Source organism: Dasypus novemcinctus, chromosome 10 (genome assembly GCF_030445035.2).
Source record: "Dasypus novemcinctus isolate mDasNov1 chromosome 10, mDasNov1.1.hap2, whole genome shotgun sequence".
NCBI classification, from domain to species: Eukaryota; Metazoa; Chordata; class Mammalia; order Cingulata; family Dasypodidae; genus Dasypus; species Dasypus novemcinctus.
Genome location: NC_080682.1, coordinates 61,128,618 through 61,144,255, shown reverse-complemented (window position 1 = coordinate 61,144,255; position 15,638 = coordinate 61,128,618). Strand labels below are relative to the sequence as shown.

The window sequence follows — 15,638 nt, the reverse complement described above, 5'->3', positions numbered from 1 at the left end:
TCAATGTTATTACTGTAAAGGCAATTCTTATTCACACATTTTGGTCTTTGGGTTTTCTCTGTCATATCTTGTTTTCACAACTCTTTTTACACTTTTAGTTACTTTTACTGATATAATCTCCATTTCTAGACTCTCTTCCAAGCCTCTCTTTTGTCTTTTATTTTCAGGCTGTAGCATTCCCTTTAGTATTTCCTGCAAAGGTGGTCTCTTCATTATAAACTCTCAGTTTCAGATTGCGCTCATTTTTGAAAAACAATCTTGCTGGACATAAGATTTTTGACTGGCAGTTTTTCTTTTGCAATACCTTTAATATATCATGCCACTGCTTTCTTGCCTCCGTAGTTTCTGATGAGAAATCAGCATTAATCTTATTGGGCATCACTTGTATGTAATGAATTGCTTTACTCTTGCTGCTCTCAGGATTCTCTCTGTATCTTTGGCATTTGACATTCTTATTAGTATGTGTCTCAGAGAAGTATGTTTATTCAGATTTATTCACATGGAAGTACACTGTGCTTCTTGAACACTGATATCTATATCGAAGGATTGGAGTTGGGAACTTTTCTACCATTATTTCCTCAAATATTCTTTTTTCTCCTTTTCCCCTTCTCTTCTCCTTCTGGTACATCCATGCCATGTATGTTTGCACATCTCTTGCCATCATTTAGTGCCCTGAGACCCTGTAAAAATTTTTTTCCATCTTTTCTTTATCTGCTCATTTGTATGTTCAGTGTGATTTTCACTCAGCCCCTCTTTCTCTCATGCTGCTAGTGGAGTTAAAAATGGAGGCAACTGGCCTCTTTCCAACTCGGACAGGCTCAAACTTTTTCTGTTCTTAGGACTGGACTTTAGCCAGCTGAAATTTCTAATCAGTAGCTAAAATTGGTGCCTGACTGTCTCTTCCTTCCCTGTTTTTGGGAAATGGAGTGAACAACTCTAGCCAGGGATAGCTCCCAAAATGGCTTGAGTCACCAGCAGGAGATGAGCTCCAGACACTGTGACATAGAGTTCTCTATTCATATATATTCACAGCAGATGGGCAGTCTCCTCCTTCCATTGATCTAAGGACACTGCAGTATACTACTCTGGTCTCTTGGATCTCCCAAACCATGATTTAGATAGCTCTGGCTGATTGCTAATTGCACTGTAGGACAACCTGACACTTGGAGCTCCTTACTCTGCTGCCATGTTGACTCCTCTCTTGTATTATTCTTCATTTTTGCTTATCTATATTTCTTACATTTCCCTAAACAAATACAAGGTGTGTGAAGATGAGGAAAAAAGTAGAGTAATATATTAAGAAAGACCCAGTGAGAAGAAAAAGAAATTCAAGCCTGCTCACTCACTGATCATCACACACATCCATTTTAGGAGGACCCAGGGAACACTTTTCTCACAAGCTTCAGTCCCTGGAACAGTTGTTCTTCTCCTGAACAGTGGGTTTCTTTTCCTCAGACATGCTTAGTCATGTAACTGATTATGTTTCAAACTCAACATTAGCTGCCTAGAGTAATGATGGTTAATTTCTAGCAAACATACAGGATCTCATAACAATCACTCTTGGCTCCACCTTGTGTTCCTGTCACCCATATTCCCATTGTACTAGTGGCCTCACCCACTCTTACCGAAATTTATCTTTTTTACTGCATATTTTCAAATAATTTTCCTTCAATCCTTTCTGAAATACCATAGTGAATAAGCACAGCCACAAAAAACATACAAAAATATTTAAAACCAAAGGAAAAAAAACATAGATGAGATGGCACTAAGATTCAGAATGAGAGCTGCCAGATTCCAAGAACAATATACTTTCCTCTCTGCCATTCTGCCTCTTATATTGGTTTTTGGTACTTCAGCTTAAGACTCTCTCCTGGGGTATTTACATACATTGCCTGAGTCTGAGTTCCGATATTGCGGTAAAAGTTTTGTTCTCTGTTCAAAGAATTTCAGCCATCTGTCAAGACAAGTTTTCTTTTCAAGATGATGCCTGAAATTCCATAAATGATAGAAAAGGTTCAATTGCTAAAGTCCTTCTACTTCTCAGCCTTCTCCAGCTACTCAAATAGGGTGTGTGAAAACTAGATATAATTTTTTAACCTGAAAAGTAGAAATTATCAGTTAGTAATAAATCATTTAACAATTACATTTCAAAACCTTTAAAAAAAAGTAGAGTTTGGGGAAAATATACCAAATATAAGATATTGGCAATAGTAGTAGCAATATTTTGACAATGTTCTCTCATAGTTTGTAAAACATATTTCACAACATTGCAAGGTGTTAGTGGTGGGGTGATGTATGGGAGCCCTGTATGATGATACACGTTTGTTTTGTAAGTTCACAACTTTTACTATACGCTTATTGTTTTTAAACATTCATGTCTGAATGATATATTTTAATAAAAATTTTTAATTAAAAAAAGAGTGGAGCAGCTGCCTCTTTCAGAATAAGAGACGATAACCACAAATGGTTAATAATGTGGCCTTGTCTAGTTTCCTCCCTTACTTATAAAGTGAGGATAACAAGAAAATCTTCTAAGGCTGTGATGAGCATTAAATAAGTTGATTCATATGCAGATATTTTGTGTTCCCAGAAAAGAGATGTTCAATTCCTAGCCCTCAGTTCTGTGTATGTGAAAAACTTACTTGTAAATAGGATCCTGGGTCCTAATCCAATATGACTGGTGTCCTCATAAGGAGAAGAAATTTGGACACAGATTGAGAGAGACAGAAAGAGATGGCCATTTGAGGCAGAGACCTGGTTATGACACATGCCAAGGAAAAGCATGGTTTGCCAGCCACTACCAGAACCCTATAGACTTCAGAGGAAAGCATGGCCTTGTCAACACCTTGATTTTGGATTTCTGGCCTCCAGAACTGTGAGATAGTAGATCTCTGTTGGTTAAACCAATTAATCTGTGGTATTTTTATAAAGCATGCCTGGCAAACTGAGACAACAGCCCAGGCTTAAACCATGCCTGACACATGCTCTCAGCAAAATAGGTAAGTAAGATTACTTTCTGATGGATGTTGAGTCAGGATAATCCTGAGAGAAAAGTGAGAGGAAAACAGGTAAGCATCTGATTTCTATTTAAAGACATTTTTTAAAGACACTTTTTATTTAGATATTATTCCTATAATTTAACAGTTTGAAGTTTTTTGTGGATCCCAGAAAAAAATCAGGTTCTTATTGCTAATCCATGCCTGTGGATGTGGGGCACTTTGATTGGATTAAATTTAGCTGAGGGTGGTTGGTTGGCTTGATTCAGTGAGACATGACCCAGGGTGGGTCTTGGTCCTCTTGCTGGAGTCCTTTATAAATGGAGCACTAAAAACAGAGACACCCAGAAAAAAAATGGCAGAGACAGAGAAACATCAAGAGGCAGGGAGGGAGGCATAGAGAAGAAGGGAAAGACAATCCATAACCTGATCACCCCCAGCTGAGTTTGGGGAGAAAGTAAGCATGAAGAGGAAGACAGAGGCCTCAACAGAGCTGCCATTGTGCCTTGCCATGGGGCAGGAGTTCAGGATCACCAGCAGCCAAACTTTGGTGAGACAGCACCTCTGATGATGCCTTGATTTGGACATTTTCACAGCCTCAGATCTGTACGCTTTTAACCTAATATATTCCCATTATAAAAGCCAACCCATTTCTGATATATTGCTTCCAGCAGCTTTCAGCAAACCAAAACATATAATAATATTTCCAGTTTCAAATTCATATCTTTACCAGTTCATCTCTTTGTAGGTCTTTTAAGGTAAAGATTTCCTTCCCCTTCTCATTGAACAATCTTCGAGCTGCAGAAGGTAAATTTAAAATTTCAGTGCACCTGTTAATAAAAGACAAGAAAATTGTCTTTGCATGGAGAAAGTTTCCCACAGAGAAGAAAAAGATGAAAAGAAACCAAGGACCTGGTTTGTTCATGACTCTTCCCTCTGCAGGTCTGTGACATAGTAAAGGGCCAGGCTCTGGAACCTATCAGACCACTTAGGAGTCTCATTCCCCCTTTCCAACTTGCATAATTTAAAAAATTATTTAACCTCTGTGATCTTAAATTTCTTATCTTCCAATGTTGTTATGAGAATAAGAGCTTAGCACCGCATTAGGCATGACCAATAAAAAGGTAGATATATTACTATTGATGTTTCATTCTTCAATATCCTCAACACTTTCCTATTCCTGTACCTTTCTTTGTGTTCTTTTGCCTAAAAAAAACCTCCTCCAGACTTTACTGTTGAAGTTCTACCCTTTCTCCAGGGCCTTAAAAGTCACATCATACATTTCCTTCACTAAGCATTTCTTCATCCCCCTCTAGCAGGAATGATCTCTTTAGCCCTTCATCTGCCTTTGAAACAGGAATTTTTAGTCTGGGTAAACATTAAACAGTAATTCCTTCCCACCTCCCAACAAACACTGGGCCAGCAACATAGATATAAGATGAATGGCACAGCTTCTCTGTCCTCTGAGGAGTTCCCCGTCCAGAGAGGGGACAGATTGGCCAGCAATAGAAATAATATGAAGTTGTGGTTGCTGCCATAAGCACCCGGCCAGGGTACTCTGAGAACAGAGAAGAAACAAATAATTCCTCCAGGGAGCCTTATCCATGGAGATAACACATATACGGGGCCTTGGATAATGAGTAGGAGTTTATCAAGCAGAGTAGGACCTCCGCTGTATTTATATTATTTCTCTCAGGTGTCCCTGAGAGAAAGGGAAGGGGGGAGAGAAAGCAACGGGGTGTCCCAGTCCCACAGATAACTACAGGTCTGCAGTAATGTAGAACACCTCCCTCTAAGCTCACCAGCATGCTCTACCCCAGGAACCCCACCCATTTCTCATTTAGCCCCAGTCATGAGCCCTCAAAATGAGTCCCAGTTATATCCAGAAGTGGCAAAGCCTAAAAGAAGCTTCACAGGAAGCAGGTACCAAAGAAAAATTTCTATGTCTATTTAAAAATTTTTTTCACAAATCAATTTTACTGATCCATATTAATAAAGCATAAATCCATGCAAAGTGTACAATCAACAGTATTCAGTGTAATCACATATTTGTGCATTCATCACTTCAATCATTCTTAGAGCATTTTCATTATTCCAATAATAATAATAAAAAACAAAACTCATCACCTCTCAATCTCTCTGTGCCTCGCCTGCCATATATAGCTGCTATTCTTTTTTCCATCTCGCTAATATATTTATATTGATATTGTTTTAAAAGATTTATTTATTTATTTCTCTCCCCTCCCCTCCCACCCCATCCCAGTTGTCTGTTCTCTGTGTCTATTTGCTGTGTCTTCTTTGTCCGCTTCTGTTGTTGTCAGTAGCACAGGAATCTGTGTTTCTTTTTGCTGCATCATCTTCTTGTGTCAGCTCTCCATGTGGGCAGCACCATTCTTAGGCAGGCTGCACTTTCTTTGGCGCTCTCCTTACAGGGCGCACTCCTTGCACGTGGGGCTCCCCTATGCAGGGACACCCACAGGGCACTCTTTTCGCGCATTAGCGCTGCACATGGGCCAGCTGCACACGGGTCAAGGAGGCCCGGGGTTTGAACTGTGGACCTCCCATGTGGTAGACGGATGCTCTAACCACTGGGCTAAGTCCGCTGCCTATATTGATATTTTTAAAAAACAGTCTTATACATGCAATGTCACCCATATTCGTGTTTTACATGAGGTTTTACTATCTTATACAGTCCCATGTTACAAGTTTTAGCTTTCCTTCTAGTAATATACATGACCTTACACTTTTCCTTTCAACCACTGCCATACCCACACAATAGTACTGCTAGTTAAAAACAGCATGATATGCTTTCACCATTTCTATTCATTTCCAAAGATGTACAAATCACCTTTTCACCATTCTCTACCCTCCCTCTATTTTCTGGTGACCTATATTCTAATTATTAACTCCATGAGTTCACACAATATATTTAGTCCATAATAGCACAATCGTACAGTATTTGTCCTTTTGGGTCTGGCTTGCTTCATTTAACATAATGTCCTCTAGGATCATCCATGTTGTTATATGCTTCATGACTTCCTTTCTTCTTACTACTGTAAAATATTCCATCATGTGTATACACCACGATTTGCTTATCCATTCACCAGTTGATGGACACCTGGGTTGTTTCCAACTTTTGGCCACCTTAAAAAATGCTGCTGTGCACATCAGTGTGCAGATGTCTCTTCATTTCTCTGCTTTTGTTCTTCTGGGTATACACCTAGGAATGGTTTGCCAGGTCCCGTAGCAAGTCTATATGCAACTTCCTTAGGAACTGCCAAACAGTCCTCCACAGTGACTGTACCATTCTACATTCCCACCAACAGTGAATAAGCATTCCTATCTCTCCACATCCTCTCCAACGTTTACGGTTTTCTGACTTTTTAATACTGGCCAGTCTAGTAGGTGTGAAATGATATCTCACTGTAGTTTTGATTTGCATTTCCCTAATTGCTAGTGATGTTGAACATTTTTCAGGGGTTTCTTGGCCATTTGTATTTCTTCTTTGGAAAATTGTCTTTTCAAGTCTTTTGCCCATTTTTAAATTGGATAATTTGTCTTTTTATTGTTGAGTTGTATGATCTCCTTATTGATCATGGATATTGAGCCATTATCAGATACATGATTGCCAAATATTTTCTCCTATTGAATTGGGTGCTTTTTCACCCTTTTGACAAAGTCCTTTGAGGTATAAATGTTTAATTTTGAGGAGATCCCATTTATTTATTTTTTCTTTTGTTGTTCATGCTTTGGGTGTAAAGTTTTAGAAACTACCGCCTACTGCAAGATCTTGAAGATGTTTCCCTACATTTTCTTCTATGAGTTTCATGGTTGCCACTTTTATAGTTAGATCCTTGTTCTACTTTGAGTTAATTTTTGTAGAAGGTGTGAGGTAAGGGTCTTCTTTTTTTCTTTTGAATATGAATATCCAGTTCTTCCAGCATCATTTGTTTAATAAACTGTTCTGGCCCAACTTGGAGTGTTTGAATGACTTGTCAAAAATCACTTGACTGTAGACAGGAGGGTCTGTTTTTAATTTCTTGATTCGGTTCCATTGGTCACTGTGTCTGTCTTTTGGATTCTGTTTGCAAGTACTCTGTTTAGAGATACTGGTCTGTAATTTTCTTTCTTTTTTTTTTTTTAGTATCCTTTTCTGGTTTTGGTATTAGGGTGCTGTTAGCTTCATAGAATGAGTCTGTTAGCATTCTTTCCTGTTCAATTTTTTGAAAGAGCTTGAGCAAGGTGATTGGTATTAGACTGTCTTTGAATGATTGATAAAATTCACCTGTGAAGCGATCTGGTCCTGAGGGCTTTTTTTTGGGGGGGGGAGGGGGGAGGTTTTTTGTTTAGTTCTCTTTTGTTTTGTTTTCCAAAGTCTTCTTTATTTCTTTTTTTTTTTTTAAGAAGCTTTCGATTACATAAATGTTACATTAAAAATATAGGGGATTCCAATATGCCCACTCCCCCACATACTTTCCCACATTAACAACATCTTTTGTTTGTGTGGTACGTTAGTTACTGTTGAAGAACATATATTGAAGCATTGCTGATAACCTTGGACTATAGTTTACATTATAGTTTATACTCTGCCTCAGACACTTTTATAGGTTATGAAAAAATCCATAATAGCCTGTATCCATCATTGCAATGTCATTCATGACAATTCTAATGTCTTTGGGAGGTTTTTGATGACTGTTTCAATCTCTTCACTTGTGATTGGTTTGTTAAGGTTGTCTATTTCTTCTAGAGTCAGTGTAAGTCATTTGTGTGTTTCTAGGAATTTGTCCATCTCCTCTATGTTGTCTAGTTTTTTGGCATATAGTTGTTCATAGTAACCTCTTATGATCTCTCTTATTTCTATAGGGTTGGTTAGTGGTAATGCCCCTCTTTCATTTCTGATTTATTTATTTGCATTTCCTTTTATTTTCTTTGTCTGCATAGATAACGGATCATTGATTTCGTTGATTTTCTCAGAGAACCAACTTTTTGTTTTGTTGATTATGTCTACTTTGTTGTTGTTCTCAATTTCATTTATTTCTGTTCTGATCTTTACTATATCTTTCCTTTCACTTGGTTTTGGATTAGTTTGCTGTTCTTTTTCTAATTCATACAGGTGTGCAGTTAAATCTTCAATTTCAGCTCTTTTTTCTTTTTTTAATGTAAGCATTGAGGGCTATAGATTTCCCTCTCATCACTGCCTTTGCAGTGTTCCATAGGTTTTGATATGTTGTATTCTCATTTTCATTCATCTCAAGATTCATCTCATTCTCTTGCAATTTCTTCTTTGACCCACTGATTATTTGAGTGTGTCATTTATTCTCCATATATTTATGAATTTTCCCTTTTTCTGCCCATTATTATTTCCAGCCTCATTCTGTTATGAACAGAGAAAGTGTTTTGCATAATTTCAATCTTTTTAAATTTATTGAGACTTGTCTTGTTACCCAAATATGGTCTATCTTGAAGAAGGATCCATGAGCACTTGAAAAGAAAGCATGTCCTGCTGTTTTGGGGTGCAATGCTCTATAGATGTCTGTTAGCTCTAGTTCACTTATCATATTATTCAAATTCTCTGTTTCTTTATTTAGCCTCTGTCCAGGTATTCTGTCCAATACAGAGAGTGGTGTATTGAATTCTCCAACTATTTATGTAGAGACATCTATTACTCCCTTCAGTTTCGTCACTATGTGCCTCATGTATCTTGGTGCATTCAGGTTAGATGCATAAATATTTAGAATAGTCATTTCTTCTTGGTAAATTGCCCCTTTTATTAATATTATGATCTTCTTCATCCCTTATAACAGTTTTGCATATAAAATCTATTTTGTCTGATATTTATCACTACTCCAGTTCTTTTTTTTTTTTTTTTTTGGTTACTATTTGCATGCAATATCTTTTTCCAATCTTTCACTTTTAACCTGGCTGTGTTCTTATGTAAGAGAAGGGTCTCCTGTAGACAATATAGAAACAGCTCATATTTTTAAATCCATTCTATCAGTCTGTGTCTTTTGATTGGGGAGTTCAATCCATTAACATTCTGTGTTATTACTGTAAAGGATTACCTACTTTATCCTTTTTGTCCTTCACTCTCTGTTGTCATATCTTTTATCTGTCTTCTTACCCTTTAGTTTACCCTTCTTAATAATCTTCATTTCTAGACTCTTCTCCAAATCTTTTCCCCTTGTTTTTTGTTTTTTGTTTTCCTTTCAGGCTGCAGCACTCCCTTTAGTATCTCTTGTAGTTCTAGTCTTTTGTAAACATATTCTATGAGTTTTGTTTGTCTGGGAAGATCTGAACTCACCCTCACTTGAAGGGCAGTTTTGCTGGATATAGAATTCTTGACTGGCAGTTTTTCTCTTTCAGTACCTTAAATACATCATACCACTTTCTTCTTGCCTCCATGGTTTCTAATGAGAGGTCAGCACTTAATCTTATCTAGTTTCCCTCTTATGTGATGCTTTGTTTTCTTTTGCTGCTTTCAGAATCCTCTATCTCTGATATTTGTAATTCTGCACAGTAGGTGTCTTAGGGTAGATCTATTCAGATTTATTCTGTTTGGGGTGTGTTGTCCTTCATGGATATTGATACTTATGATTTTCATAAGGATTGGGAAGTTTTCAGTCACTACTTCTTCAAATATTCTTTCTGCCCCTTTTCCCATTCTCTTCTCCTTCTGGGACACCAATAATGCCAGTGTTTATGCATTTAACATTGTCATTCAATTCCCTGAGACTTTGTTCAATTTATTCCATTCTCTTCTTTTTCTGTTCTGTTTTTTAGTTCAGATGTTCTGTCTTCAAAATCACTATTTCTGTCTTTGAGCAATTCAAATCTGCTCTTATGTGCCTCTAATGTATTTTTTTTTAAGATTTATTTTTTATTTATGTCTCTCATTGATTGTACCCTTTGGATAAAATATAGAAGTTTAACTATCCTGACCTCAATTCAGGCAAATATAAACCAAATAAAATGGTATAACACTATGAAATATATAAAGATGTAAATAATTTATATTTACAGAGTTGGTAAGAGGAACTTGCTAGACCCTGACATTTGAAAAAAATAAATAGATTTATTAGCATTGGTATCACAGACTGTCACATAGTTTATGTATTTCACAGATTAAAAACTCCAGAATCATTGTATTAACAATTGTTTTCTAATGAAGGTACATAGACATGATGTGTGCGATGCTTTATACGTAATCATTCAAGCATTTGAATGGAAAATACCTTTGCATTTAAAATATTAAATATTTACCTCTCCAAAAGTTGGTGAAATTCAGCCTGGTTTGTTCCTGTTTCAGAATATTGAGTGACATGGATTTTCACATTCTCTTTCCTTTCAGTGTCAACATTTCTGAAACAAATGATCCATGATTTGATTGTTATGGCAGTATATTGTCAATTTTCTTTTCAACTTGTTTAAATATGCAAAAAATCTTGAGGTCTTAATTTATTATGATTTGCCGTAAAATAATCTGCCTTTCTTGAAAAAAAAGGAGAGGGCATTTCAAAAACTATCATAATTAAATAATAAACTGCATAAACATAGGTGCTGAGTGATTCAAATAATAAAAGAATTTTCCAATATTTTAATCCTCTTCTAACAATGTTACATACTCTGAGATGTGAATTTATTCACTTTACAGAAAAATAGAGATTATACTAATTTGTCTGTGATGTTTTATTTATATATTGTTATATTATCAATCTATTCCTAAAAGATTTTTGATTGAACAATAATCATGGTCATAGAAAAAGGATGCTTTATTGGAATATGCATCTGTCCATTTTTTCAAGTACAAAAACTATTCTGTGCATTTTCAGGACCTTTACATTTTATTAAATGAAATAAATAGTGGCCAACTCATTCATTCATTAAAAATGGTGATGAAATATAGTTACTCATTAATTCATCCATTCTTTCAATAGCACTGATTTAAGGATTCTTGTGGGTCCTATATCATGTGGTGAACAGTGGCTCCCTAATACCTTAATATTTGATTAACCAGGACACACTAATCTGTGATCATACCATAGCAGATGGTGCATATATGGTTGAATAACACATCTCGCCCATGGATGGAGCCATAAGCAGATAATCGCAGAACAGAGTGGTACATGCTTTGGTGGTGGAAAGCCCAGGGAGAGGGAGCAATGGAGTACATATTAGCAACAGCTAAGTCAGGTGGGGCAGGAGGTGGAGTTCAGGGCCAACATCTGGAAGTGAAATTCAAATGAATTCTCAAAAGACCTTCAAGACTAAGGCAGATGAGAGGTGGTGGGGAAAGGAAGGTGTTTGGGAGCAAGAACTGGGGAGAGTATTGATAATTAGAGAAAGACAGAGAAACATGAAGGAACAGAGCATAAAAGGTCTTAACAGCTTTGTTAAAAAGCTTGAGTAAGCCCAGGGATAATAATTTACTAATATAAATGTAATCCATATGTACACCGAAATTATCTAAAATATAAAGTTTACTTTAGAACTTCATAAGAGTTCCTTTCTCTTAGAGTTCCTTAAAATATCACTTATAAAATAATTCCTCTGTTAACTTAGAGTTCTGAGAGATGCAATTCACTTGTGATACAAGAAAAATTATGCTGGTCTTAATCTGAATGGGTTTGAGAGTCATTATCAAGATGAACCTAAAAGATCTGGTTACTCACTAACAGTAATGACCAAGTAAGTAATGAACAAATGCTATTTGATCTCCCTTTGACTTTGTCAACGGGAGAATCAACAACAACAGAAAAGAAAAAATGTCTAGAGTGAATTATTAACTGACTGAAAAGAGAGTATACTGCTAGATCAGGTTTTGGTTCAATGGAACATCATTCTGGCCTGGTTTTGTTTGTGAAGTCACCAAACAGCCCAATCCTCTTTCATCTTTCAATATAAGTCTCAGGTTGTAGCAGTTTGGTATTATTGATGAATTCCAAAAATAAATATTGGATTATGTTTGTAAAATGACCTTCTCCTCTGGGCATATTAGATTATATTGGATTTAGAGGTTTACTTGTTGAAGTAATCAGGTAGTAGGACATTGAGTCCCCACCCACCAGATAAAAAGACATGACAAAGGACAGAGTTGGGGGCTTTTAATGTTGGAGTTTTGATGTTGGAATTTGATGCTGACGCTGGAGCCCCAGGGAGAGAGAAAGAACCATTAATCTGATAGTCTACAGCTTGTGGAAAAAACAGAGGAGCTGAGCCCAGAGGAACCAGGAAGCCTTGCAGACATCAGCAGCCATCTTGCTCCAAGACATGGAAATAGACTTTGGTGAGGGAAGTGACTTATGCTTTATGACCTGGTATCTGTAAGTGCCTACCCCAAATAAATACCCTTTATAAAAACCAACCAATTTCTGGTGTTTTGCATCACCATCCCTTTGGCTGACTAATACATAATACATTAAAAAGTTATGTATTAATATATGCCATGAAATTTGTTTTTCTGGAAGATAAGACATTTAGTTTGGATACATCAAAAGTAACAGCAGAGCTTTCAACTTGCTCAACTCTGGGATGCCATTCATATGGAATACAATGTGAACGGTGTCCCCTGGAGCTGTGCAGCACAGCTACCCTATATTGTTAGCCAGAACTCTTCATTTAAACCTTCTGTTAACCAGTATTTATATACAGCTCTGGGATGGGAGGAAAGGGGAAGAGAAGTTATTGATGAGCTCATAGAAGACTCACTGACTCAGCAAAAAAAGATTAAATTATATTTATTAGAGTTTAATGTCAAGTGTATGCCAGTGATTTTCATTAATTGGGAATAATTAATTCATGTGATGAACAAAGTGACTCTCTAATACCTGAACATTTGATTAATCATGACCATATTATAGCAGACAACAGAGAGTTTCACATGCCCTCTGCTGGAATAGTTGTCCAAATAGACAAATTCCTCAAATTATGTTAGTATTATCTGATTGAACCATGCATTTCAAAACATTAATGTGATAAAAGATTATCTATTAACATTTTGAGTCACATTTAAAGGTATGGAATAAGAAAATAATAAATGTAAGAAAAGACGGAAATTATTTAACTCTGGATGTTAAAAAACACATACTACTTTAAGGGCATTGCCCTCACATTTTACATCTAGCAGAATGAGCTAATTATGAAATGTATGCGTCAAAGATTTCAATTTCAGGCTTGACTTTACTTTGAAGATTAATTTTTTACTTTATCGTCTTTACAGGCAGTTCAGTGGACAGCCGATCTGAATGTTACTCATTGTTCAGTGATGTATGAAGTATATTTAATCAATGTGGAGAAAGTAATATTAAACTATTATCAGCAGCCTCAAATATTCTAAACATCTCAGAAGAAAGGTCAAGAGGTAATATCAGTGCTAATAATATGAGAAACAATGTATTTAACTCATTCTTTACATCATAGTTTTTCAATGATCTATGATCTATGATCTCTTTTGTCATAAAATATAATGAAAATATAGCTCTTTGGGAATATTGTATTCCAATCTCATAAGGTAAGTCAAAGCACAGGTCAGTCAAAACTTTCCTGAGACACTAAACTTTTAAAACATTATTCCAAGGCAAGAATGTAAAATATATATTGGTATATTTTTACAAATTATATTTGTTCATTAAATATTCCAAAAATTTAAACATAATCAATTATTTTGTATAATAAAGGAATTACAAACTATGTTTTAGAAGGATTCATATTAGTTCAGTATTTCAGGATATTAGTTCAGTATTTCAGGATAAATCTCAAACAAAGGATTCATATTAGTTCAGTATTTCAGGATATTAGTTCAGTATTTCAGGATAAATCTCAAACAAAAATGCTAATTCAAAATGAACATATTGATCATAGAACTTTATTTTCATGAGACAAACTTGTTTCTAACTCATTATCTTCTCCTGTGCTTAGCCTAATCAGCAAGTTCAAATTAAGTTCCTGATAGAAACTAAATGAATCTTAGTATTTATTTTCATCTTCAAATATCAACATGGAAGCATCCCCCTTTTTTAATAAACACAGAATTCCCCTGGAAAAACATCTCTAACCAAGAAGATGAAAATTTAGAAAGTATATTTAATGAAAGGTATGAACAAGTTGTTCTTACTGTGTTTTCCGTCTAGGTGAGATGTCTGGACCAATTATAATTAGTGCTCTGTTTTTATTTTTATCTCCATTCCGCAAAACTCTGAGTCTCACAGGAACATATTGCTCTGGTGTCTTATAGATGGGTTTCTTCATGGGAGGACTGTTCGGAACAAGCAGGCCTTCTATTGGCCAGTCAAACTCCTTCAGAAAGAAATTACCAAAAAAAAAAAAAAAAAAAAGATAAATAAATAAGAAGAGACATTCCTACATTTAAAAAATATACTAAACATACTACTTAAATCTTTCAATCTTTCATTCATTCGACAAAAATTTATTGGGCACCTAAGATGTTCCAGATACTTCTGGTTAATGTTTTATTTGACTAAAGAGGAAAGATAATAGTTTTTAAAATTCATACAACAAACCAACGGCAGATTTATTCCTTTCAGAAAAGTATCACTCTAGAGAAATAGAATTGAATTAACTTGGAATGTTCTTTTGCTCGTGTGTGAAGTATCTAATCAATGCGAAGAAGGAAGAATGTGTGAAAAGTGGTTTTACAATAGCCTGAAATAATATATAATGTTTCCACTTACAAAATATAGCCAGGATTCAACTACTTTTCACCAGTTTCATTCCCACCACTTTGCTCCAAACCACTAACCTCTCACCTAGATGTTGCAAAAACCTCCTAAATATTCGTTCCTGTTTCCACATTTGTCCCCTTCACTCTAGTACTATAATGGTACTATTTATATTCAGACCAGAGCACATCACTTCTCTTCCCCATACCCTCCAAGAACTTCCCATCTCAGTGAGAATAAAAGCCAAAGTCCTCATAATGGCCTACAAGGCCCTAAATGATACCCACCTTCTCTTTTCTCTCTGACCTTACCTCCTGCTACTCTCCCCCTCACTCACATTGCTTCTGCCTTATTTAACCACATTTTTCTGCCAACACACCATCCCGGGTTCTTTGCACTTCTTTATATACTCTTTCCCTAGAGATCTGCATGGTTCTGTTCTTCATATTCTTCCGATCTTCAATCATATAAGACCTCGATTGAGCCCTCCCTGGACGATCTATGTAAAATTTCCAAATCCTGCCCTGTCCTACTCCTCACCAATAATCCCTATCCCCTATCTTTTTTCCATTTTTTTCTTAGCTCTTATCACTAATATTCATGAAAGCATCTAGTGCAGGGGCTTTTAACCTTTTTTGTTCCACCGACCCCTTTGCCTGTCAAGTGAAAACCACAGACCTCTTACTAAGTCCATTCTATTTGGTGTATTTTTCAATAAATAAATCACACCTGCACCAACACATCCTCACAAGAAAAACGTTTTTTTTGAATTTCAATTCAAGCTCACAAACCCCTTGTTAAGAACCCCTGCTCTAGTGAAATGGCTAAGAGCATGGATTTTAGAGCCAGACTATCTCTGTTTGAATCTTTGCCCCATCTCTTTAGCTGTGTGACCTTGGGCAAAACCTTCACAAAAGAGCGATGGAGACTGGTAGGTAAATTCTTCCCTCTTTCTCCTCCAGAAATG

The 15,638-nt window shown here is 36.1% G+C and overlaps 1 protein-coding gene across 2 annotated transcripts in view; it reads right to left on the bottom strand.

The window, feature by feature from the left end:
- The window catches only part of DCDC1 (doublecortin domain containing 1), a 661,015-nt gene that overhangs the window by 88,621 nt on the left and 556,756 nt on the right, over positions 1-15,638 (bottom strand). For both annotated transcript variants that reach the window (XM_071218130.1, XM_058305602.2), the window contains 3 exons: positions 14,107-14,288; positions 10,257-10,355; positions 3,727-3,826 (listed from right to left, as the gene is read on the bottom strand). In XM_071218130.1, the coding sequence (XP_071074231.1) occupies positions 3,727-3,826; positions 10,257-10,355; positions 14,107-14,288 (381 nt within the window). The remainder of the gene's footprint in view (positions 1-3,726; positions 3,827-10,256; positions 10,356-14,106; positions 14,289-15,638) is intronic.